The 22,967-nt window shown below is 44.1% G+C and overlaps 1 protein-coding gene across 1 annotated transcript in view; it reads left to right on the top strand.

Annotated features, from left to right (window-relative positions):
• The window catches only part of Agk (acylglycerol kinase), a 61,671-nt gene that overhangs the window by 6,963 nt on the left and 31,741 nt on the right, over positions 1 to 22,967 (top strand). The window contains exons 2-4 of the mRNA XM_051174625.1: positions 13,376 to 13,415; positions 16,798 to 16,877; positions 21,259 to 21,334. Of these exons, the coding sequence (XP_051030582.1) occupies positions 13,376 to 13,415; positions 16,798 to 16,877; positions 21,259 to 21,334 (196 nt within the window). The remainder of the gene's footprint in view (positions 1 to 13,375; positions 13,416 to 16,797; positions 16,878 to 21,258; positions 21,335 to 22,967) is intronic.

The following is a 22,967-nucleotide window of genomic DNA, read 5'->3' as shown; positions in this document are numbered from 1 at the left end:
TCCGAGTCTTGTAACACATGACTACATGTGCATTAGGCCTTCCTAAACAGTGGTTCTGAAGTTGTCCACAGGGTTTGTTCAGTGCCATTCAGGCCAGTGTTGCTGGCCTGGATTCTCAGCTCTTGATACTGATGGCATTGTTTCATTCTTGTAATAATTTGATGATGTGCTTATTACTCTCACAGTATCATGAGATTTTATTTTTATTTTTTGAGACAGAGGCTGGTGTCCCTGTGTAGCTCTGGCTGTCCTGGAACTCACAGAGATCTGCCTGCCTCTGCCTTCCGAGTAAGACTAGAGGTATGCACCGCCACTCACTGCCTCGATGTAGCATGAGATTAATAAACCATAGCACCATTGTGACACCTGAGAGACACTCGTATCTCCTGGCATATATTGAAGATAGCACCCATTTCTTCCCCTCCCTCCCCCCCCCCCCCGCCCCTTGGGGCTTAGAAGTAAGGCTGCATGTGCTATGCTGTTCTTGTTTAAGGGCTACAAAGTAATTGTCATGGGTGTTTTAGGAAAACAATATTTAAACATAAAATAGATAGGATAGTACAAGAAGTTACCACGTAAACAAATACCAGCCTTACACTTGTTTAGTAATTTGTACAACAGTACTGATTTGGACTAGGCCCCTGCACCAGGCCCTCGAACTAAGGATATAGTATTCTCACAGCATCTGAGCTCAGGTCAGGCGCTGAAGGTCTTGTACCTAGTTAATAAGCTGAATTGTGAACAGTCAACAGAACCATAGCTGATTGGCTGATGGACTGTCATAGCCAGTCAGGTGGCTTTCCAAGCCTCCCTGCCATGTCTCAGGACACGTCGTCCGATTCCTTAGTTGGTTGCAGTTCTTCCAGTTTGTTTTGGTTTGTGGAGCAGCCGAGCTGACCAATCATTTTGATTTGCTTTGTTCAAACACAAAAGTCTCTGTTAGCATACTAATCTCCTTTTACCTGTTTTCTTTTATAATAATATTACAAAGCAGTTAATAGCAATGCCATTCTAACCCTGACTACCCCGACTTCCCCTCCAATGAACAAGACTTAAAGCAAAAACGTAAAATAAGTGCCATTGTGATGAACCTAACAAAAATAATTTTTCATGCCATCTAAGTCTGTTTTTATTTTTCTTGTTTCCAAATGGTCTGTTTTACGGGTTTGTTATGTAAAAGCTAAGTTTCACACTTCATTTACTTAGACTGTTAGGTCTCTTAAGCTGTCACTTCCTTGATTCCTTTTTTAATTTAGTACATTTGTGTGTTGTATTTGCATGTGTGCATGTGAGCTAGTGTATGCCACAGCACATGTGTAGAGGTTAGAGGACAGCGTGGGGGGGGGGGGTTAGCTCTCTCTTTCCCCGATCTGAGTCCCAGAAATTGAACTTAGTTCGTGAGGCTTGGTGGCACGCGCCTTTACCCTCTGAGAGCTTCCCCTGTGTCTTTTGGTTTAGTTGTAAATGGCCTTCTTTTCCCTGTAAAGTTTTTCACACTCTGTCATCATGGACCGTCAATCTCTGGAGCCGGAAGCCCAAATGAACTCTCCTTATATGGCTTTCATCGGCCTGGTGTTTTATCACAGCAACAGAAAAGTAACCAGTACAAGTACAGGGAGCACTCCAGTTCAAACCAGCAGGAGCAGGGAGGCCCTGAGTAACTGCATCTCCAGTTTGGATTCTCTGCCTGTAAACCGGAGGTTGTAGGCAGGAACAGTGTCCATCCCTATGAGTTGTCATACAGATTTTCCTTAGAACCCTAACAGAAACAACATCCCTTGGCTTTTCCCTCATGAGGGAAATCTAAGAAAGATGCCACTTGAGCTGGGCCTTGGGGACTCAGTGGCACAGAGTTCTAGGTGCTCAAGCACACAGGGAATGGCAGTGTAGAGGATTTGTGGAGACTGGTAAGGAGTGACTGAAGTTGCATGTGTTCATCAGACTGGAAAAGCCAGACTGTGGGAGGCTTGCACACAGGATCCTGTGTTTGAGAGGTTGTAAAGATCTTGAGGGGACAAGAGTATTATGAACAAGGTAACATTCTAGAAGTTTAACTTAGCCTCCTGTGCAAGGCACATTTCAGAAGTTGACCTCAAAGCTACCAATGGCCTAAAGTTGAGGGTAGCACGAGGAAAGGGACACAGATGGGCAGCTGTGAAACTGTGGTACTGGGACTAATACAGCTCCGAGGACGTGTGGGCATCTCTGGGTTCAGTTTTGCTACCTGTCAGCTGTGTGGCCTTGTCAAGTTACTTAAACCACTTACCTCTGCCTTCAGTTCCTTATCCCCACATGAGGCCATGAGGCGGAATTGTATGTGCTTGGCAGGTGGGTTGCAGGGACCGAATGAGGAGGTCAAGTACCTCATGCTGTGCTTAAATTTAGCTCTCTGCAGATGCTAGCTGCTGTTATTGTAGGTAACTGACTGGGTGTTTGGCTGAGGTAGAGGGACATGGGACACATCGTTTCATGGCTTCAAGACTGGTATAATTGGTGATGCAGAAAGAAGAAAGTCACCAGGGAGAATTGGTTTGAGGAAGAGATATTATATTCTATTTTAGGCACACTGAGTTTGAGACCCTGACAGGGTAAATTATACATGAGCCACACTTAACTAGACTGATATTTTTCTTTCGGTGGAGATTATGGTTTCAGGAATGTCTTGTGTTTTGGTTCCCGGTATTTCTGGATGTCTGGGAGCAGATGCTTCACCTTGATGCCCTCCCACTCAGAGCAGCCTCTGATTCTGCAGTGGTTGTCCGGGGGTGGGGTGTGTGTGTGTGGGGGGGGGGGGTCTGGCTAACTTCCCTGCAGCAGCTGCCTTTCCAGTGGCTGATGGAAGGAGGAGGTTATTCCCCTTCACAGCTTCTCTTTGTTTCTGACTTTGTTAAAATTTTGGTAAAGCAATTTGTTTGGCTTTTCAGTCATTTCAAACCCTCACCCCTGTGCACAGGCCGATGCTGAAATTGGGGTTTAATTGGTGCTATTTAAAGAAGCTCGTTTGTGGGCAATTAAATAACATGCTTGTCAGCCCAGATTTGATAGGGAATAAGGAAACTTTTTTTTTAACTTTTAAATACAATGAAGTTTAATTATATTCCCTTTCTTTCCAAGTCCTTTTGTTAGATTGTGTGGAAAACAGATTTCTGACTTACAAAAAAAAAAAAAAAAAGTACTTTCCTGTATCTAAGACCTGTACAAAAGCAAGCCTACCTATGCTGACAGCAGCTCCTTTCTAGGTAGTAACCGACATTTCAAGGATGTCATGTTTCAAAACTACAGAACACTGATCATGGTCGCCATCAACGCATGTGTTTTCAGGTCAGTCAGAAGCTGTCCAGCTCTGTTGTGGAGCTTTGAGAACACAGTGAATGCCATCCCATGGGGGAAGTTTTAGACAGACTGCTAGGTTTGCTCTCTGCCTGCATTCTTGAGTAACTTCATAATCTCTGTGTAATACTTTGTCTTCTCTTCTTCTCTAGACTTGAGTACCTTGCACATAACTGAGACTCAGTGTATATTTACTTTTAATTAAACACACTTGCCAATGTATGATGATGGTCATTGGAATCTAGAGAGCTAATGTTTTGGTTGCCTAGTAAAATGAAGGATACATTTGTATGAGGGGTGGGAAACTTGGACTAAGGTGTTTAAATGGATGGAAAAAATAAAGAGAAATAGAAGTGAATGAACATTGAAAGAATGTCTTCTCAGAATTAGATAGGAGCCACTAAGGCGGTACTTCCTGCCAAGGCTGAGCGTCTGAGTTTAATTTCCAGTGGGAAGAGAACGGACACCTGTGAGCTGTCCTGTGACCTCCACACATGCGCTGTGCATATGTACCTGCCACACATACACACATACGTGTGTGCACACAAATAAATGTGTAATTAAAAATGAATTCAACAGGAGTAGAACTCTTTAAAAGAAAGAAAAAAAGAAAAGCTATAGGGCAAAGAATGCTCTCTGATGGCAGCTGAAGCATCCTCTAATGTAGACCTTACGGAAATGTAGCTACCCGTCAGGATGGAGCTTTTATACAGTCCACCCACGTGTGCTCCCGTGAGTATCAGAACAGTGAAACTGGAGTAGCTCCATATTCTAGGGGAAGAAAAGGCTTGCAGGTTAGGGCTTTTCCAGATCCCTTTCTCTTGGCCGATGGATGGGTGTGGCGGGCATAGGCCGCTCACAGGACAGCTTAGTCGGGAGTGGGATTCCCTCAAGGGTGCCATCTTTGCTTGAATAATTTCCTCTCCTGAGCTGGAAGGGAACGGGTTATGAGGAGGGCCACTGAGAAACAGGAGATTGTTCAACTGTGTGTGAGCAATAGCTTGCTCTGCACACATGTAGACAGGTGCTGTGATCTGACAGTAAGGTTGGGGAAAGGTGTTGGGGCTTCTTACTTCAAAGTGTGAAAGCCAGAAAGAATGGGCACCAGATGAGAGCTGTTCAGAGCAGTCTTTGGAGCAGTTAGTGGCGAGGCCTTCTTACCTTGGGTAGACGTCTAGTCTTTGCCTGATTAGTACTGTGGAATTGTTAAATGATGGCAGGAAGGAAGGCTGTGATAGCCCCCCCCCCCAGCCCCAGCAGTGCCCTGAGAAACTGAAGAGGGGACTGATGAGCAGGGGACAGGGCTTTGGGCTGCATTTCTCTGAGAACGTCTGTAGAACGCAGGGAGTATCGCAGATTCAGTTCCTGCCCAAGCATGTCCCGGGCCAGAGGTTTCCTCACGCCAGGCCAATTAGTCATTTTCTAGGAGCTCAAAGGAGTTGAGAAAACGGTGTAAGCACACGCACGCACGCACGCACAGAGAGAGAGAGAAAGAGAGAGAGAGAGACAGAGAGACAGAGAGACAGAGAGAATCTTAGGGCTCTGAGACAGGTTGGGTCTCTCCATGTTCTTTCTCTGTCATTGCCTAGGTTGGAATCACTGCTGGAGAACATTGTTGCTGGTGGAGTGGTGTCATACCATTTGATTGATGGGGGTTGAGATGTATGGAGGGAAATTGCAATGGGCTAGATCGTTTCTTAAAAAGCTTTCAACCTTAAAATTCCAGATCTCTAGCTTGGGTTTGGACACCTTTGACAAAAAAGTATTTATTTGCTCTGACTATAAGTATGTATTTGTTTGCCTTTTGTGTTTTGTCAAAGAAACAAAGATAGTAAAAGCAGGATTGTAGACCTTAACATTGCTCTCAGTATACAGGAATCATGTTTTGACAGTGAGCAAATTCAAAACTCTGGGTTGAACCACAAATCTCATTGAGTAAGTGTGCTCACACATTTGGCAAAGCTTGTTTGTTGGAGTGTTTGGTTCATTGTATATACCGTCCTTTGGCTCGTCCTTCATTCTTCTCTGTGTAGCAGAGGCCCCTGCCACAGCCTTTGTGTTTAGGGCGTGAGGAAGGGGCTGACATTTGTAATTAGAAATGGCTTCCCCTCTGTAGTCACTCCTAAGATCCACTGTTAGCTTTGCTATCATGTTTTCCCATCCCTTCTTCTCCATCGACAGCCAGTGAGCACAGCCCCCGGCAGTGTGATGACTAATTATTTTAGGAAGCCTGAGTAAGTCTCCGTGGTCGCAGTAAACATTTAAACTTGAAATCTGTTTTGTGCAAAGCAAAGACAGTGTTTGCATGCACCAAGGGGAAACTGGTGGTGGAAATTGCTGAGCAATTTGCCTCTAACTGTAGTGGGAAATATCCTTTTTGGGAAATAAGATGGATCAATGTAATTCTTTTCTCCACGTAAAGCTGTTATTGAAGTAACAACTTACCTTATTTTGCAGTCCTAATGTAATAAATAAAACATTTATGGCTTGGAATAAATTGAGAGCACCCCATTACCTGTAGTAGCAGGCAAGTTCATATTTTTTTAAAGCCTTAGGCAGTAGCATCAGCAGACTTTTTTTTCCTTCCTTATTCTCTAATCCAGAAGCTTCTCATTTCTTTCTGTCAGAGAGCTTCCATTTTGGTTCTGAGCAGGTCTTCAGGGACTCTTACTGATACGACTACATTTTGGAGCACCTCTTGTATGTAAATTGTATTTACCATTAGTGTCCTGGAGGCACCTTGCTGTGTAGAAGGAACTCAGGCTGCCAGTTGACATCGGTTTTCTGTGTTTGGTGGGTAGGTTTCTGGCTCACATTCAGACTCCTCGTCTATTTTAGGCATCTGGAGTTTTCTGACACTGGAACAATCCTTGGGCTCCGTGGTATACAGAAGGAACTCCTTGCTTTGGTTTTTAAGAGTACCAGTTGCATACTGTTCTGCATGTCCATGCTCACACACAGCCTGAGGTCCTTCTGACCTGGCAGCTCCTGTGAATGTGGCTTTTTCATTCCTGCCCGTGGCTACACTGGAGAGCTTTCTCAGTTAATCTCTTCAGGGCCGCCAGGTTCTCATACGAAACTAACCTTCAGTTTCCCTTCAATGATGCAAGTGTCCCTTTCGAGGACAGTGAGTCAATTTTCCTGTTCAAACATTTGCCACTTATTTATTAACAAGTATTCATTGAGTTCCCACTGTCTACAAGAGGCTGTGCTGTGGGTTGTACAGGAGAAAATACTGACAAATTATCCATTATTTAAGGAAGTTTATAATCCGCAAGTTTCATGTGTGATGGGGTTAAAGGCAAGGGTAGCTTTATATTTGGTCTTTTTGTTTTCCTGGAAACTTGTGTTAGTTGCTTTTCATCATTATGACCAAAATAATGGACAGAAACAACTTATAGTAATGGACAAAAGTCTTACTTTGAGTCATGTTTCCCGTGAGGTACAGTTCTTCACTCTGGGGAAGGCATGACAATGGGAGCATGTGGATCAGAGGGGGGGGGGGAGGACGGTAGCCAGGACCAGGGGAGGGACAGTGACCCTCAGTCAGCTAGGCACTGCCTCCTAAGGCACCACAGCGTTCAGTAGCACCCATACTGGTGACTGAGTGTCTGAAACATGGACCAGAGATAGTTCATAGTTAAACCATAATATCTGGAGAGAGAGAGAGAGAGATGACCAAATTCTTGGCGGTCTGAACACCGCTACGTTTTAGGAGAAACAAAGCAAGAAGTATAAAGCACCATCAAAGAGGATGATGGGAAATAAGGAAAAAGTAGCTCTTTGCCTTGCCTTTTTTTCCTTTTTTTCCCCCTACATGTTTCTCTTTTATTGAAAATAGAATTTTTTTTGGGGGGGGTTCATTTGAGACTGGGTTTCTCCGTGGCTTTGGAGGCTGTCCTGGAACTCGCTCTGTAGACAGGGCTGGCCTCAAACTCGCCAAGATCCACCTGCCTCTGCCTCCCGAGTGCTGGGATTAAAGGCGTGCGCCACCACCGCCTGGCTGAAGATAGACTTTTCTCATATAATGCACCCTGCCTGTAGTTTCCCTCCCTGTCTTACTCCCAGCTCTCCCCACCTCATTAGAAAAGAAAGATTCCTAACAGGTAACAACGAAGATAGCAAAATAAAATACATAAAACGAAGCAAAAACGATCATGAAAATTGAACATGGTAACCGAGTAGGAGAAGAGTCCCAAGAGAGGCAAAAGAGAAGGAGAGCCACTTGTTCTCCCAGGAATGCCATAAAAAGACTCAGCCACTAGCTAGGACACGCCCAGGGACCCGGTGCAGACCCTGGAGGCCCCGTGCTCGCCGCCGCCGCCTCTGTGAGCTCATGTGAGCCTTGCTTAGTTGGTTCAGAGCGCCTTGCTCTCCTGGTGTCCTCCTGCTCCTCCATCTACTCTTCTGGACTCAAAGGGTTCCCTGAGCTCTGCGGGGAGGGATTTGACGGAGACCTCCAGTTTAGACTTTCCACATAATTTCAGGCTGTGGTCCCTGCGTCTGTTCCCATCTGCTGTCGGAGGAAACCTCTCTGATGATGACTGCATAAAGCACCGACTGATCCATGAGTATGCAGAATAGTATTAGGAATCATTTTGTTGATTGTTTTGAACAGTTGTGTTTGGTTTTACCCTAAGTCTCTGGGCTGTCTAGTCTCTGATTCTTCATTACCCAAATAGTGTTGGGTGTAGGTTCCTTCTTGTGGAGTGAGCCCGAGTTCAAATCAGGCTTCTCCCACAAGCTCTGTGCCACCATTACCCTAGCATTTACACAGGCAGGACAGATTGCGGGTCGAAGGGTTTGTGTATCATTTGCTGTCCGTGTTTTTCGTTTTGTAGCCTGCAGAGTATCTTCCTGCACCAGAGAGACCTAGAATGTAGAGGTGGAGGCTCTGTGTAGGTAGGTGCTAGCTTGACCTCTCCGTGTTGAGTGAGTTGTGTAATGGGGCCCTGCTCTCAGTGTTTTTGGGGGCAGCCTTTTGTCTTAGCATCAGTCTGGGACCCCCTTGGCCAACAACTCCATTAAATGCACCCTTGCCTGTCAACAAGAGATGCCAGTTGAGACTCCATATTCCTCATTATTAGAACTTACTTACTGGGTTATATCCCCTTATATTTATCTTTCTGGGTCTGGGTTACCTCTCCGGATGATTTTTTCTAGTTTCATTTATTCGTTTACAAATTTCACGTCTTTTTTTTTTTTTTTTTAAACAGCTGAGTAATACTCCATTGTATAAATGTTCCACAATTTCTTTATCTGTTCTTCTGTTGAGGGACATCTGGGTTGTTTCCAGGTTCTGGCTATTATGAATAAAGCCTCAATGAACATAGTTGAGCAAGTGTCCTTGTGGTCGGATGGAGCATCCTTTGGGCATATGCCCAAGAGTGGTAGAGCTGGGTCTTGAGCGATGATTCCCAGTTTTCTGAGGAACCGCCATACTGATTTTCCAAAGTGGCCGTGTGAGTCTGTACTTCCCCCAGCAGTGGGGGAGGGCTCCCCTTGCTCCACATCCTCTCCAGCATGAACTTGTGCTGTTGATCTTAGCCACTTGTCAGGTGTCAGATGGAATCTCAAAGTAGTTTTGATTTGCATTTCCTTGGTGGCTAAGAAGGTTGAACATTTCTTTCAGCATTTCTCAGCCATTTGCAGTTCCTCTAGTGAGAATTCTGTTTATATGTATACCCCATTTTTAAAGTTGATTACTTGTTTGTTTGTTTTTTATATCAGATTTCTTGAGTTCTTTATATGTTTTGGATATTAGCCCTCTGTCAAATGTGGAATTGGTAAAAATCTTTTCCCATTCTGGAGACTTCCTCTTTGTCTGATTGACAGTGTCCTTCGCCTTACATAATCTTTTCAGTTTTATGAGGTCCCATTTATTAATCATTGATCTTAGTGCCTATTGTTCAGAAAGTTGTCTCCTGTGCCAATGTGCTCAAGGCTATTCCCACATTTCTCTTCTGTCAGGTTCAGTGTGTCTGGTTTTATGTTAAGGTCTTTGATTCACTTAGGTTTGTTTAGTGTGGGGGTAATAGATGGGGTCTATTTGCATTCTTCTATATGTGCTTTAGCAGGGTTACCTGCTGGGATTGGGAGATGGGTAAAGCCACATGTGTGGGGAGGGGACATTAGGAGGAGATGGCCTATGGGACCCACAGTCCTCTCTACAGCTGTAGCTCTCACTGTACATCCAGTTCTAGCAAAAGCCATATTTTTGAAACATTTCTGGAATTTCTTGAAGTAGTTTTAGAGTTTGCTATAGATCATCAGAATATAATTGACTGCCATCTGTGGACTGAACCAATTGCCGATAAATAGTATTCAGAAAAAAAATTAATATACTGAACATGTATAGATTTTTTTTTTTGTCTCTGGACAGTATATTGCAACTGTTTGTATAGGTAGCACTTACCTTATCTTAAATATTCTGAGTGTTGATTTGGGTATGTGTAGTAGAGGAGGATGTCCTAGAGCCACCCTTGTAGGATACTGAGGGACTGTCCATCTTAGTGCAAGGACTCTTTCTTTGTGAATGTATTTGTCTTTTATAAACATTCTGGTTGAAAGAGTAAGATCACAGTAGTTTATGTAATTCAGATATTAGAGTTAGCCATGATTACCCTGCAGTTTTCTTTGTAAGAGCTAAGCCAGTGCATATTCTTGCTTTCCTACAGATACCTTTGACAGCATATTCTGTTTTGCACATTAGATTACATCTCAACAGACATATGATCTTTAAAATACTTCTCACTGGTTAACTATCAAAATGTTATGTGGAGCAACAATTAGGAAATTAGGAGGGAAATAATCAGAGGTCTTAACTTACGTTCTCATACTCATCGGGATTGTTCTCTTTAGATAGATAGTGCCTGGGAGTCATGTCTGACACAAAGCAAGGGTGAGTTCTCTGCCTACAACCCCAGAGGAGCCATTGCCTTCTGGTGGTCACCCTGTGCTATGGGAGGACCCTGGGAGGAAGCAGAGGAGGGAATGAGCAGAGGTGGAGAGACCAGCCTGTAGCATTTGTAGAGGCAAGAGCGCTTAGGTAGAGTCACAGGGGTCATGGGTAAACACTGGGAGCAAACAGAATTGGCCTACTACAAAATATCTTAAAAGCAAACATTTGAGAGGATCCAGGAAGACTAGAAGCAGTATTCCCAGGGTTGCATGGAAACTAGCTAGTAATTGGTGCAGCCAGGGGCCCTTAGTACCATGCTACCATCGCTGCAAAGAACCTGGTAATATCTGTGCCATGGGGTGCCCTAAATTCAGTGTTTAAGTATTCCAGTGCATATAATAGGTGTGAAATGCCAAGTAAACCGCAAAGGCTGTCACCAGCTTCTGCTGTCTTTAAAAATGAAATTTGTACCCTCAGATTTACCTCGTGGTGTCTGTGTTTGAGGGAAGAGCAGCACATATTCACAAGTGTTGGGTGGCAGAAGGTTGCACAGCTCCCTGCCACCTGGTACCTGTGCACTATTACCTAGCAGGTGGGACCTGAACCTGGCTGCCAGGGCCCCTTGTGGACCAGGCCTGGTAACAGAGCAGTGCCCCACTATCAGTGTGCGCCTGAGTGCTGGAGCCATCGTGATACTCATGGAGCACTGTGGAGCACTGTGCTAGCTTTCATCGTGATACTCATGGAGCACTGTGGAGCACTGTGCTAGCTTTCATTGTGATACTCATGGAGCAGTGTGGAGCACTGTGCTAGCTTTCATTGTGATACTCATGGAGCAGTGTGGAGCACTGTGCTAGCTTTCATTGTGATACTCATGGAGCAGTGTGGAGCACTGTGCTAGCTTTCATTGTGATACTCATGGAGCAGTGTGGAGCACTGTGCTAGCTTTCATTGTGATACTCATGGAGCAGTGTGGAGCACTGTGCTAGCTTTCATTGTGATACTCATGGAGCAGTGTGGAGCACTGTGCTAGCTTTCATTGTGATACTCATGGAGCACTGTTATAGCTTTCAGGCCATCAACCATTGGGGGGGTATTTTGTAGCTTGACTGATTTTATTTCTCCTCATTCGTCCTTAATTACCAGTATTTGTCTTGAAATTACTCTCGAAATTCCAAATTCTAGGCCTCCAGTGTTGTAGAGATGGTCAAGGAATATATGTAAAGTAACACCTCTTTTTCCTTTAAAATTCTCCTGTATTTTCTTAGCAGTACCAACTGTGTGAGTACAGAGTATTAAAAACTGGCTCTGCAGGGAATCGGGGCCATGTAGTGTGCTCAGGGAATCAGGGGTCATTAGTGTGCTCAGGGGAGCCAGTGTGCTCAGGGAATCGGGGCCATGTAGTGTGCTCAGGAAATCAGGGGTCATGTAGTGTGCTCAGGGGAGCCAGTGTGCTCAGGGAATCGGGGCCATGTAGTGTGCTCAGGGAATCAGGGGTCATTAGTGTGCTCAGGGGAGCCAGTGTGCTCAGGGAATCGGGGCCATGTAGTGTGCTCAGGAAATCGGGGGGGTCATTAGTGTGCTCAGGGGGGTCATGTAGTGTGCTCAGGGAATCAGGGGGTCATGTAGTGTGCTCAGGGAATCAGGTGGTCATGTAGTGTGCTCAGGGAATCAGGGGGTCATTAGTGTGCTCAGGGGGTCATGTAGTGTGCTCAGGAAATCGGGGGGGGTCATTAGTGTGCTCAGGGGGGTCATTAGTGTGCTCAGGGAATCGGGGTCATGTAGTGTGCTCAGGGAGTTGGGGTCATTAGTGTGCTCAGGGGGTCATGTAGTGTGCTCAGGGAATCGGGGTCATGTAGTGTGCTCAGGGAATTGGGGTCATGTAGTGTGCTCAGGGAATTGGGGTCATGTAGTGTGCTCAGGGAATCAGGGGGTCATGTAGTGTGCTCAGGGAATCGGGGGGGGGGTCATTAGTGTGCTCAGGGGGTCATGTAGTGTGCTCAGGGAATTGGGGTCATGTAGTATGCTCTCATTACACATTTTGGAGAGCTTTGTGTTAAACACATGGTTGTATTTTTTTCCCTTTTAGACAGATTATTTTTTTAATTATTATTTTATGCATATCGGTGTTTTGCCTGCATGTGTGTCTGTGTGAGGGTATCAGATTACCTGGAACTGGAGTTACAGACAGTCGTGGGCTGTCATGTGGGTGCTGAGAATTGAACCCGGATCCTCTGGAAGAGCACTCGATGCTTTTAACCACTGAGCCATCTCTCCCCACATGATTGCATGCTGATAGAACGTTTTACTTTTGGAAGCCAAACTTTTGCCTCTTATTTCCATTTGTGATATAATGGAGTATCTGATAGTGATATAAAAAACAAAAACAGGGGACTTGGATAAAATAGTAGCAGAAGCAGCTAAACATCAAATTTAGCTTTGGCAAATGACCTGTGAGTAATGTCCTGTGGGTAAGAGAAGCCCCAGACATGTATATTAGTCTCCTGTGTTGCCTGATAGCTTGCAGTTTAACACACCATCAGTATTTACCTTTCTGTTGCATGGGCTAAAGTGCAAAGGTGGACAAGGCCCACTGTCCTCTGGAGGCTCTAGGGGAGGCGCTACTTCCTGACTTTTCCAGTTTCTCAAGGCTGTCAGCGATCCTGGCTCACATCCCCTCCATCTTTAAAGCCAGCAAGTGGCCACCTCCCAGAGTCACATGTGCTCTGACCACAGCTGGAAAGGCTGCTCTGCCTAAAAGATGATGCAAGATGTGCTCCCTGTCCTGAAGCCCTGAATTAATCTGCACTTCCTGTTGCAATTGGAGTCACAGGTTTCAGGTTCTGGAGCTTGGGTTGTAGGTGTCTCAGGGGTCGAGGGCACTGTACCCACCAGCATGCGGAGATAGCTAACACGAGCCTGTGCTTGGGGAATGTGCCTCCCTACTATGCTCCATGGGCTCCTGATTTGGTGTCAGGCCTTCTAAGAAATCTTGACTTAAGGTACTCCCCCTCTCCCCACTCCCGCCCCCCCCCACCTTTTTTTTTTTTTTTTTTTTTTTTTTTTTTTAAGAACTCAGCAATTCTGTTTGGGTCTTAATCTCTAGGAATGCTAATGCTGGGTCTCTCTTGTTTGCTTTGATAGTGATAACCTGCTAAGAAGAGCAGCCTGTCAAGAAGCTCAGGTAATGCCATTTTCTGTGATGAAATTAACTCACCCCTTATCTCCACGGTGCAGGAGACGCAGCCACTCCAGGGACTTGCATGGGGTCTTGCATCAGTGCAGTTTGAGTCTTTCCCTCCACCTCCAGATGGGTTAGGCTGTCAGCCAATCCTGAGTAGAACGGGTGGAAGTTAGCCATCTGGTGAAGAGCGGTTCTGACGCCTGACGCCCACCCCTTTAGACTTGTTTACTTCTGGATCACTCCCAAGAACACTTAACTGGACTGGCTGAAGAGCTGGGAGTGATACATGTTTGCAGTTATCCTTGGGGAGGTGGCTAAACCCTCATTCCTGACTGAACTGCCCCCCCTAGGATAATGGCTCAGAGCAGATGTTACCCTCAAAGTTGAATCTTGTTAAAATTGTTGGCTCCTGCCTTTAAAGCCTGACTCCCTAACTAGCTCGGCTGATTCATGGCTTCACACTGCTGTCCAGTTCCCTGGGACTCTGCTCAAGCACCCGTTTATCAGATTGTGGTGGTGGTAAATCCTTTCAGACTCAAGACCCCGGCTTTGCTCTCTTCCGTGTTTGTAATTTATACCCTGCAGATGGAGCTCTGTGACTCAGTGCTTTTTTATTCTATGCCATTTAAGCTCGTAATGTCAGAAATGTCTAAAGAGATGTATGAAAGTTAAAATGACAAAGAGAACGCATTTGGTAGAAGTGGGTGGCAAATCTTGTTTGTTCCGGAAGTGTTTTCATAGATGATAATGACAGTAGATACTATTAATAAACTCTCCCTGGCTCTAAATATGCTATGAGAATTTGATTTTATTTCTGCACAGATGTACCATCTAGTATAGCTTCAAGTTATTTAAAAATTAATGTAAATAAACTTTAAATCTTCTTTTAAAGATCAGTGTGGTGGTTCAAAACTATATATAATTACAGTTTCTGGGAAGCTGAGGCAGGAGGATTGCCATGAGCTTACCTCCTGGGTTACATAATGAATTGTAGACCAGCCTGAAATTTGGGAGACCCTCTGCCCAAAAAACAAGCTTTTGAATTATTTTTTTAATCGACACAAATTTTTTATATCTTCTTCTGAGTCTCAGAATGATATTCCAGTACGTGTATGCAGTACTTTTAAGGATCAAATTAAGGTTACTACCAAATAACCCTTATATTGAGTTCCAGGTCGTCCTGTCGACAGTCCCTCCTCTTACCAAAGGTGCATCCTCTGCCTTTGTTCTGAATTCCCTCTCCTCCTGCTTCCCCAGGAATAAGGCCTTGTTAGATACTCCCCCACACCCTGACCTTGATGCCCTCCAGTGCCCTGCACATGGTCTAGCTCCTCCCATGTGACTGAGGTGGGTTGGTCCAGTAAAAAGTAAAGCTTTCTTTAGTTTTCCTCTGCTCTTTTACAGTCTAAATTAGTGAATGATTAAAATGAAAACGATGTAAATTCTAGTTTCACAAATGTCCTTTTTTTTTTTTTTTTGAGACAGGGTTTCTCTGTGGCTTCTGTAGGCTTTTCCTGGAACTCACTCTGTAGACCAGCCTAGTCTCGAACTCACAGAGATTCTCCTGCTTCTGCCTCCCGAGTGCTGGGATTAAGGGCGTGCACCACCACTGCTGGGCTTCACTAATGTTTTGATCCATTATGGAACCTAGACTTGAGTTACAGGTATGGTTAGGAATTGTAGGGACTAAGAAACGAGGACAGGGAGGTACAGTTTAGTGCTATAGATCTGGAGTCTGGTTTGCCAGAGAGCTGGTGTCTTAGTTAGGGTTTCTATTGCTCGAAAAGGCATCAGGACCCAGCAACTCTTAAAAGGGAAGCATTTAATTGGGGTCGGCTTACAGTTCAGAGGGTTAGTCCATTGTCGTCATGGTGGGAAGCAGGGCAGCACTTGGGCAGGCGTGGTGCTGGAGAGTTCTACATCCAGATTGGCAGACAGCAGGAAGAGAGTGCCACACTGGGCCTGGCTTGAGCATCTGAAACTGCAAAGCCCACCCCACAGATGACACGCCTCCTCCAACAGTGCCACTCCCTATGTGTCCATGGGGCCATTTGCAGTCAGACTGCCACAGCTGGACTAGCTGTGTCTTTCCTGGTGGAACTCTAGAATGAGGTGGAGCAGAACAAAGTACAATATTTGGAGATTTCGCAGCAAAATGTCAAAATCTGAGTATGAGTAAAAAGAGAACAGAACTGATAATCAGTCAGGCATTTTTGTTTTGTCTTGTTTTTCATAAAGAAATAGCTTTCCCACATATTTTTGCGACAGTGTCTCTTTCTGAACATGGGCTTGCATGTTAGCTAGACCTGCGGCACCCAGGCTCTGTCCACTTCACCTCCCAGCACCGTTCTGCACAGACACAGGCACGCTCGGCTTTTCACCTGGGTGCAGGGGTCTGAACTCAATTCCTGATGCTTGCACAGCACGCGCTTTACTCTTCATTTACCTACTGAGTCATCTTCCCAGCACAGAAAGAAAGGACTTGTAATGGACAGTCAGGGAGGTGTCACATTTAGGATGAGTCACTCAATACAGTATCTTTGTGTGAATTTTTTCCCCTCTAATCTTTATACTTCTCTTCTAGAATTCTGCTGCCATAGCCCAGACTTTCCTCCTCTTCCTCCTCTTTCTTCTTTCCTGAGACAGAGTTTCTCTGTGTAACAGCCCTGGCTGTCCTGGAACTCTGATTTGTAGACCAGACTAGCCTTGACCTCATGGAGATCCCCCTGCCTCTGCCTTCCGAGCGCTGCATTAAAGGTGTGCGCCGCCGCCGCCACCTGGCTCAGACTTGCTTCTTAACACCCAAGGCCTGAAGTTTTGCTCTTTTTAGTGTTCTCTGTCATCATTCTTTTCTACATCACAGCAGTAGCTCCAATTCTGACATTTTGAATCCTCACATTTAATTCTCTGCTTCTTAGTTCCATTCAGCCTTAGAGCCAATGGAGTAGAAAGGTTTGCATAATGGGTTTCTTTTGTGTATATGGATATGGAAACTAACTGATAACATAAATTCCTTGGGAATAAGTTTTAGTGATACATTGAAGGAGGAAGGATTGTTAACATGGGTTCTAGAAGATACTGCCACTGATAGTGAAGCAAGGTTTTTACCCTGATGTAAAATCAGGCTGATTGTCGTTGAATAGCGGTGTACCTTTATGTTGCTAGTGGGTTCTGTTATGGAGATCATGAGTGAGCTTTTGTTCTCTGGCTAGAAGTAAATTCTCTGGGAATTAAAAAAAAAAAGTATTTGATCACTAGCTGAATAAAGAGCATTTGATCACTAGCTGAATAAAGGGCATTTGATCACTAGCTGAATAAAGAGCATTTGATCACTAGCTGAATAAAGGGCATTTGTTTGAAAACTTCTCTTTTTCCTTTTCAGGTGTTTGGCAACCAGCTCATCCCTCCCAATGCACAAGTGAAGAAAGCCACCGTCCTTCTCAACCCTGCAGCTTGCAAAGGGTATCTCAGCCTGGGCCTTACTGTGTTCAGTTTCTGAAAGGCAAAAGACAAAACCAGCACAGGACAGGTGGTTAGACTGTGTAGGACTGGGATGACCGGGACCATCACTCTGCAGTGGGAGAGCAGTTAGCTGTGAAGCATGACTGGTGTTCCGCAAACAGCAAGCATTCCTGTCAGCTTGGCAGTGGTCCTCGCGGGACTGAGTGTTCTCCTGCTCCGCGTAACTGTGCTAGGCGGTCATCACAGACAGACCCTGCAGAGATGACCAGAGCACTGTGCGTTCAGGACAGTGTTCTTTCCAAGGGAGGACGTGGCCTGTAGAGCAGTATCCTAGTGTCAGAAGGCCCGCGTTCTTCAGTAACGGCCGCATAAAGGGATTCTGGGGGAAATATGACAGATAGCTGGACCTTTTTTAAGATTTGTATTTTTGGTGAGTTTATTGTACCCACTGAAAAGGAGGGTTACTATAGAGAGCGTGTGGAGGGACTCAAGTTATCCTAAGTGGGAGAAAGAAGCCATACGCAGGAAAAAGAAAGCTTATAGTGCTAGTTAGGAGGTTGGTCATTTAAAAAAAAAGAAGAAGAATTTAAAATGTACTTTTTAAAAAACAGGATGACAGAACTGAAGAAGAAAAAAAAAATACCTATTATCATTCCAGGGTCTAGGTGTCTAGATCAATTGTGTTTTCTAGGTTTTAGTAGTTTGTGAATATATGTGTGTGTGTGTGTCTGTGTGTGTGTGTGTGTATGTATGTATGTATATATGTATTAGGTTGGATGCTATAAAATTGAAGTCACATGACATCGATAATGACTAGTTGGGGCCAGATTTTATGTGTATAGGCCCTTTGTCTGGATCAAAAAGAAGCAAGAGCCCAAAACTCAGTTTTGGGGGTATGTAGTATCTTTTGGGGAAGCTTGAGCTAGACTTCACAGTAAGGGGTATATTGACCCCTTCTGTAAATTGTGCCTGATTATGCAGACTAACCTCGCTTATAGACTATTGCTAGGTTTGGTTAAAGCTACTCCCCTTCTCCATAAACACCCATTTTCCTATCAATAATAAACCATATTAAGAAGTCCTTACACAGTACAGCTGAAATACTCAGTCTCTTTCTCCTCTCTCTCTCTCTTTCTCTCTCTCTCTGTGTGTGTGTGTGTGTGTGTGTGTGTGTGTGTGTGTGTGTGTATGTGTGTTACTCTGCTTCCAGAATATTCTGAATTACTCAGCCTCCTAAATCCTTAGTTTACTCAGCTATAAAAGTAAACGACAAAATAGACAGAAACACAGCCCTGGAGCATTACCATGTGGGATGCAGCTGTCTTCTGTACTGCATGAAATGGGACAGTGCTCATGAGTATCGGTTGTTTATACAAAGTCCTGGAGGTTTGCCGCTGCTGTCGGTGTCCTGCTGGGCTCAGAATATTCTCCACTTTGCATCCTCACGTTTCCCGAGAATCTGGCAAGTCCCCTTTCACCTTCCTTTAAAGATTGCTATTTCTTGTGCTTGTCCTTTAAAAATCTTCAATTTCTGGTGACAGGGTTTTAGCAATTTCTTTACGATAGAAATGGTGTTGTTAAGTTGTTGTTGTTTTTGCTGCTGTTTTGTTTTCCCCCAGGCCACTTTTTTTTTTTTTTTTTTTTTTTCTTGTTTTTCGAGACAGGATTTCTCTGTGGCTTTGGAGCCTGTCCTGGAACTAGCTCTGTAGACCAGGCTGGCCTCGAACTCAAGAGAGATCCGCCTGCCTCTACCTTCCGAGTCTGGGATTAAAGGCATGAGCCACCAACGGCCAGGCTAAACTTAATATTTTATAGAACATTTAGGTCCATCTTACATATAACTGCATGTACTACAAGTTTGTTTTTTAAACCTTTTCTCACACATACGTGGGGTGTGTGTATGCACATGTGTGGGCACGTGTGTACACATGCTTATGGAAGCCCGGGGTTGTGGCAGGGATCATTTTCAGTTGCTCTTCCAGCGTCTTCATTGAGTCAAGGCCTCTCAATCAAACCCAGAGCCTGTCCATGTCTGCTGCCCCCAACTAGCTTGCCGTGGGGATCCGCTGCCCTCTGTCCCTGGCTGGCCACCACACCCACCAGGCACTTATGGGGTTCCAGGGGTCAGAACTCTAAGTCTTTACACTTGAGCTTCTTCAGCCAGCCCTAGACACTGAACCCTCACTCCAGCTCCTACTTACACATTTAAAGTTAAAGCAGATTCTTGTTTGTAAGTGCAATACGTGTGAAGGTGGATTAAGATGCTGCCAGACAGCCTTTCCTGAGTGCACTGCTTCCTATATCAAGGCGATCCCTACACACATGGAGGACACGGATGCTCTCCAGCACCTTTAGTTTTAAAGCTTTTACTATTTAATGCCACTTTTTTGTCTTCCTGGCCATGTGCAAACACAATGTATAATTTATTGCACAGCTATCTCATTATGTAGGACTGGTTTAAAACTTCAGTAGACTCTTAAGAAATAGGATAACTATGCGTTTAGTGTTAATAAATAATACATTAAAGAGTAATTATCTTCTGTGGTGCCTGAGTCTAGAAATTGCTGTAAGTACATAAAGTTTTTATTCAGGCCTGGTGCTATTGCACCCTTAATTATGTAATAAATAATGTATTTCTTACTGGCAACACTTATTTCTCAATCTGAAGAAAAGTCTTTGCTTTTATTTTAGAGATTTTCTGAACCTGTGGCATCATATAAAGATATGAATAAACAACAAATGTTCAAATCGTTTTTCTGAAACTCACCGGAGGCTACAGATTTGTTGTGATTGATGTAACAGAGTGAGACCTTGTCAACGTTTTGCATTTAGGAGATAGATCTGATCCGCTCCCAAGTGTTCTGCTCTTAGCGTTGCAGCAGTAAAGGCATCCCTTACAATGTCCCTAGCTTCACATTTTATTATGGTGCAGGACTGGTGAGGGGGAAGGGGGAGTCCGTTCCCAAGTAGCTTTTCATGTTCATTCTGATAATTACTCAAGCATCAGAGAAGGTGGCAAACACTGAACTTGTGTTCCCAGTTAGAGCCTTGATGGTTCTTGTGGGATCTTGAGGGGTCTTTTCAGTTTCCATCGCATTTCCTGATAAGTTAAGTAATATTCCTTTCATGTGCTATTCTGTGGGTCTAGCTTTCAGTAAAGATGGTGAATTTGTTCTGTGTTCAGCTCTTAAGTATTCCTCGATAGCTGCCTTTGTATTTCTTGTATATTTAAAAAAGGTAAAGCGCATACTTCATTGGTTTTTAAAGAAACTATTTTAGGAAAAGAACTAAGAATGTGTTAGGTGTTTTAATACTGTTTGTGTGCGTGCGTGATAGTTGAAAATACCAGGGTAAAAGAAAGGCCTGCTAGTTTACATATTTTGATATTTATTTGATATCAACTCTGCCATTTGTGCTGAGAGACTGTTTTTTTAGTTGTGACCTGAATTGGACTAGAGTGCACTAATGCAATGATGTTCATGAGACAGGCACAAACCCATCCAAAGGCTGCTTAATGATTTCCCTAATTGTAAGATATCAAATCATGATCGCCTTTCCTCAGAATTTACCTCATTCATTTTTATACTAATCTGTCAGATACTTACTAATAAGTACCTTTGAAATTCCCCATCCTAGAAGTTGGAGGGTTCAACAATTACTAAGAACTGGTATCTATTTTTGTAAGCTTCTTCTCTAGTCCTAAACAGGTTTGCAACAGTGAAAACACTGTTGATGGACAGATGTACAAAGTGCTGGAGGGACAGAGATGGGCTTCTGCACCTGGGAGGTGTAGACCAGCTCCTCGTTAACCATTCTTGCTAGTCATCTGCCCTAACAGACACCTTTGACTTCCTTTCCTGCTGTAAATTCAGCTGTCCTGAAAACACTTGCTCTTTCTCTACAACTTTAAAGATTTGGGATGACCCCTAGTGTTTAAACTTTTATAACAATGTCTCTCTTCCCAGAAGATCATAAGTGAATCTGTTTTGTTCCCCTGGGGCATATGAATAATGTTACAGTAAATACCTCTACTCCCTTTGTTAGAATATGAATAAATTGCAATAGAATGCGCGTGCTCTGTGAATGAGTCCTGCAGACAAGCCCTGTTTCTGTCCTATCTGTACCTCTGCTGGCCCTGGCATTGGGAATTCTGAGTGGGTCAAGCTTTGTTGTTTTGACTGTTGTGTAGAGGATGTAGCATCCCAAATGTATACAAGCTGATTGTATGAAACAAGGACAAATTCTTTTTTCTATCTAGGGTAACTCACTATATTTGAACAAGTAAAGTCTGTGTTCTCTAGGGTACCTGGTTATATTTTTTATTCCCAGCTTGAGAATGTCTTAAAATAATTGTGTGTGTTTTCCCCCTTTTTGTCTACAGTAAAGCCAGAACTCTATTTGAAAAAAATGCTGCCCCAATTTTACACCTGTCTGGCATGGATGTGACTGTTGTCAAGGTGAGAATGACTCCTGAGTCTTTATGTGAACAAGGCCACCTTTTTACCTTGTTTGTTTGTTTTTGAGACAGGGTTTCTCTGTGGCTTTGGAGGCTGGCCTGGAACTGGCTCTGTAGACCAGGCTGGACTCGAACTCACAGAGATCCATCCCCCAGCCTCTGTCTCCCGAGTGCTGGGACTAAAGGCGTGCGCCACCACCACCCGGTGAGACCGCCACTTCTAATATATCCTTTGCTCTTACCTTCAAAACAGAGCTCAGTTTCCATTAAGACAAGAAGAAGATCAGTGTTGTGTCTTGTTCTATTAATTACTCAAAGAGGTTTTGTTTTCTCTTCCACATTGTCTGCTTTTCATTTCAGCATGCGCTCTCATGGGTGCGAGGATCACGGGCTCACATGGGTACGTGGAGCACACATGGGCCCACATGGGTGTATGGAACATGGGCTCGCACGGGTGCATGGAGACCCTGAGACTTTCCATTATCTCTTAGTTGTCGGAGTGCATCCCCCACAATACAAAGCCCTCTAGTTTGAGTGGTTTAATTTCTTGGTAATTCGGCTAGCATGTGAACATTTTCTTCCTCGTAAAGAATTGTGACTAGGAATTTTAAAAAGGAAATCATTAGAGTTTCTGAGATTTTAGGTAAGAAGAAAAAAGACAAAGTTAGAAGAATTGTTCATTTTAGACAGTGTCTCAGGTTTCTGTCTTGTTGAACTTCATGTGTGCGTGTATGAAGTATGAATAGTCAAAACTAGTCTTCTGCTTTATTTATTTTTAATTAATTAAAGGAAACTGTGTGTATGTACAAGCCCTGCATACATGCCTAGTACCCACAGAAGCCAGGAGAGAGTATCATGTTCCCTGCAACTGGAGCTACAGACTATTGTGAGCCACCATGTGGGTGCTGGGACTGAAAACCAGACTCGCTCGCTGGAGGAGCAGTAAGTCACTTAACCGCAGAGCCCTGCCTTCAGCTCCTGCCTCTCCAGTGTTTTAGTCCTGTGTTTATTCCTTTTGAAATTATAATATAATTATAATTGCACCGTCTCCCCTTCTATCCCCTCCGTCTCCACCCTCCCTTATACCCTCCGTTGCTAAAATACTGTTTTTAATGATATCTTACTGATTCTTTGAGAATTGCATTCAAATTATGTATTTTGATAATTGTCATTCCCCACTCCTCCCCCAACTCATCTTAGATCTGCCCCCCAACTGTACCCCCAACTCCTCAGCCCCTCCTAACTTTGTGACTGGAGTAGTGGACCTACCAGGGACTACTAACCCCTAATGAAAACTTATCTTCCCTTCCTGAGAAGCCACCGGTTGTCACTAACTCCTTAATTAGTAGTGGCAGCTCCTAAACCCCTCCCTTCTCCATCCTAGAATGACTGATGTTCATCTGTTTCTAAATTACACTTTGAGTATCTCATAGAGATTAGAGAAGGTCATGTAGTACAATTTGCCATGCAGTTTTGAATTCTCTTTTCTAACTTGTCAGGCTTGATCTTGCAATTGCTTGCCTTTGGGGCTAGGATAAAGGAGAATCATTTTCGTGAGCATCTATAACGTGCCGCAGTCCAAGTCTGAGAGCCCTGAGGGTGATCGTGTAAGATCAAATAATAGTTCCTTATTA

Source organism: Phodopus roborovskii, unplaced genomic scaffold (assembly GCF_943737965.1).
Source record: "Phodopus roborovskii unplaced genomic scaffold, PHOROB, whole genome shotgun sequence".
Taxonomy (NCBI): Eukaryota; Metazoa; Chordata; class Mammalia; order Rodentia; family Cricetidae; genus Phodopus; species Phodopus roborovskii.
The sequence above is the reverse complement of the archived record's forward strand: the minus strand, read 5'-3'. Positions and strand labels throughout refer to the sequence as shown.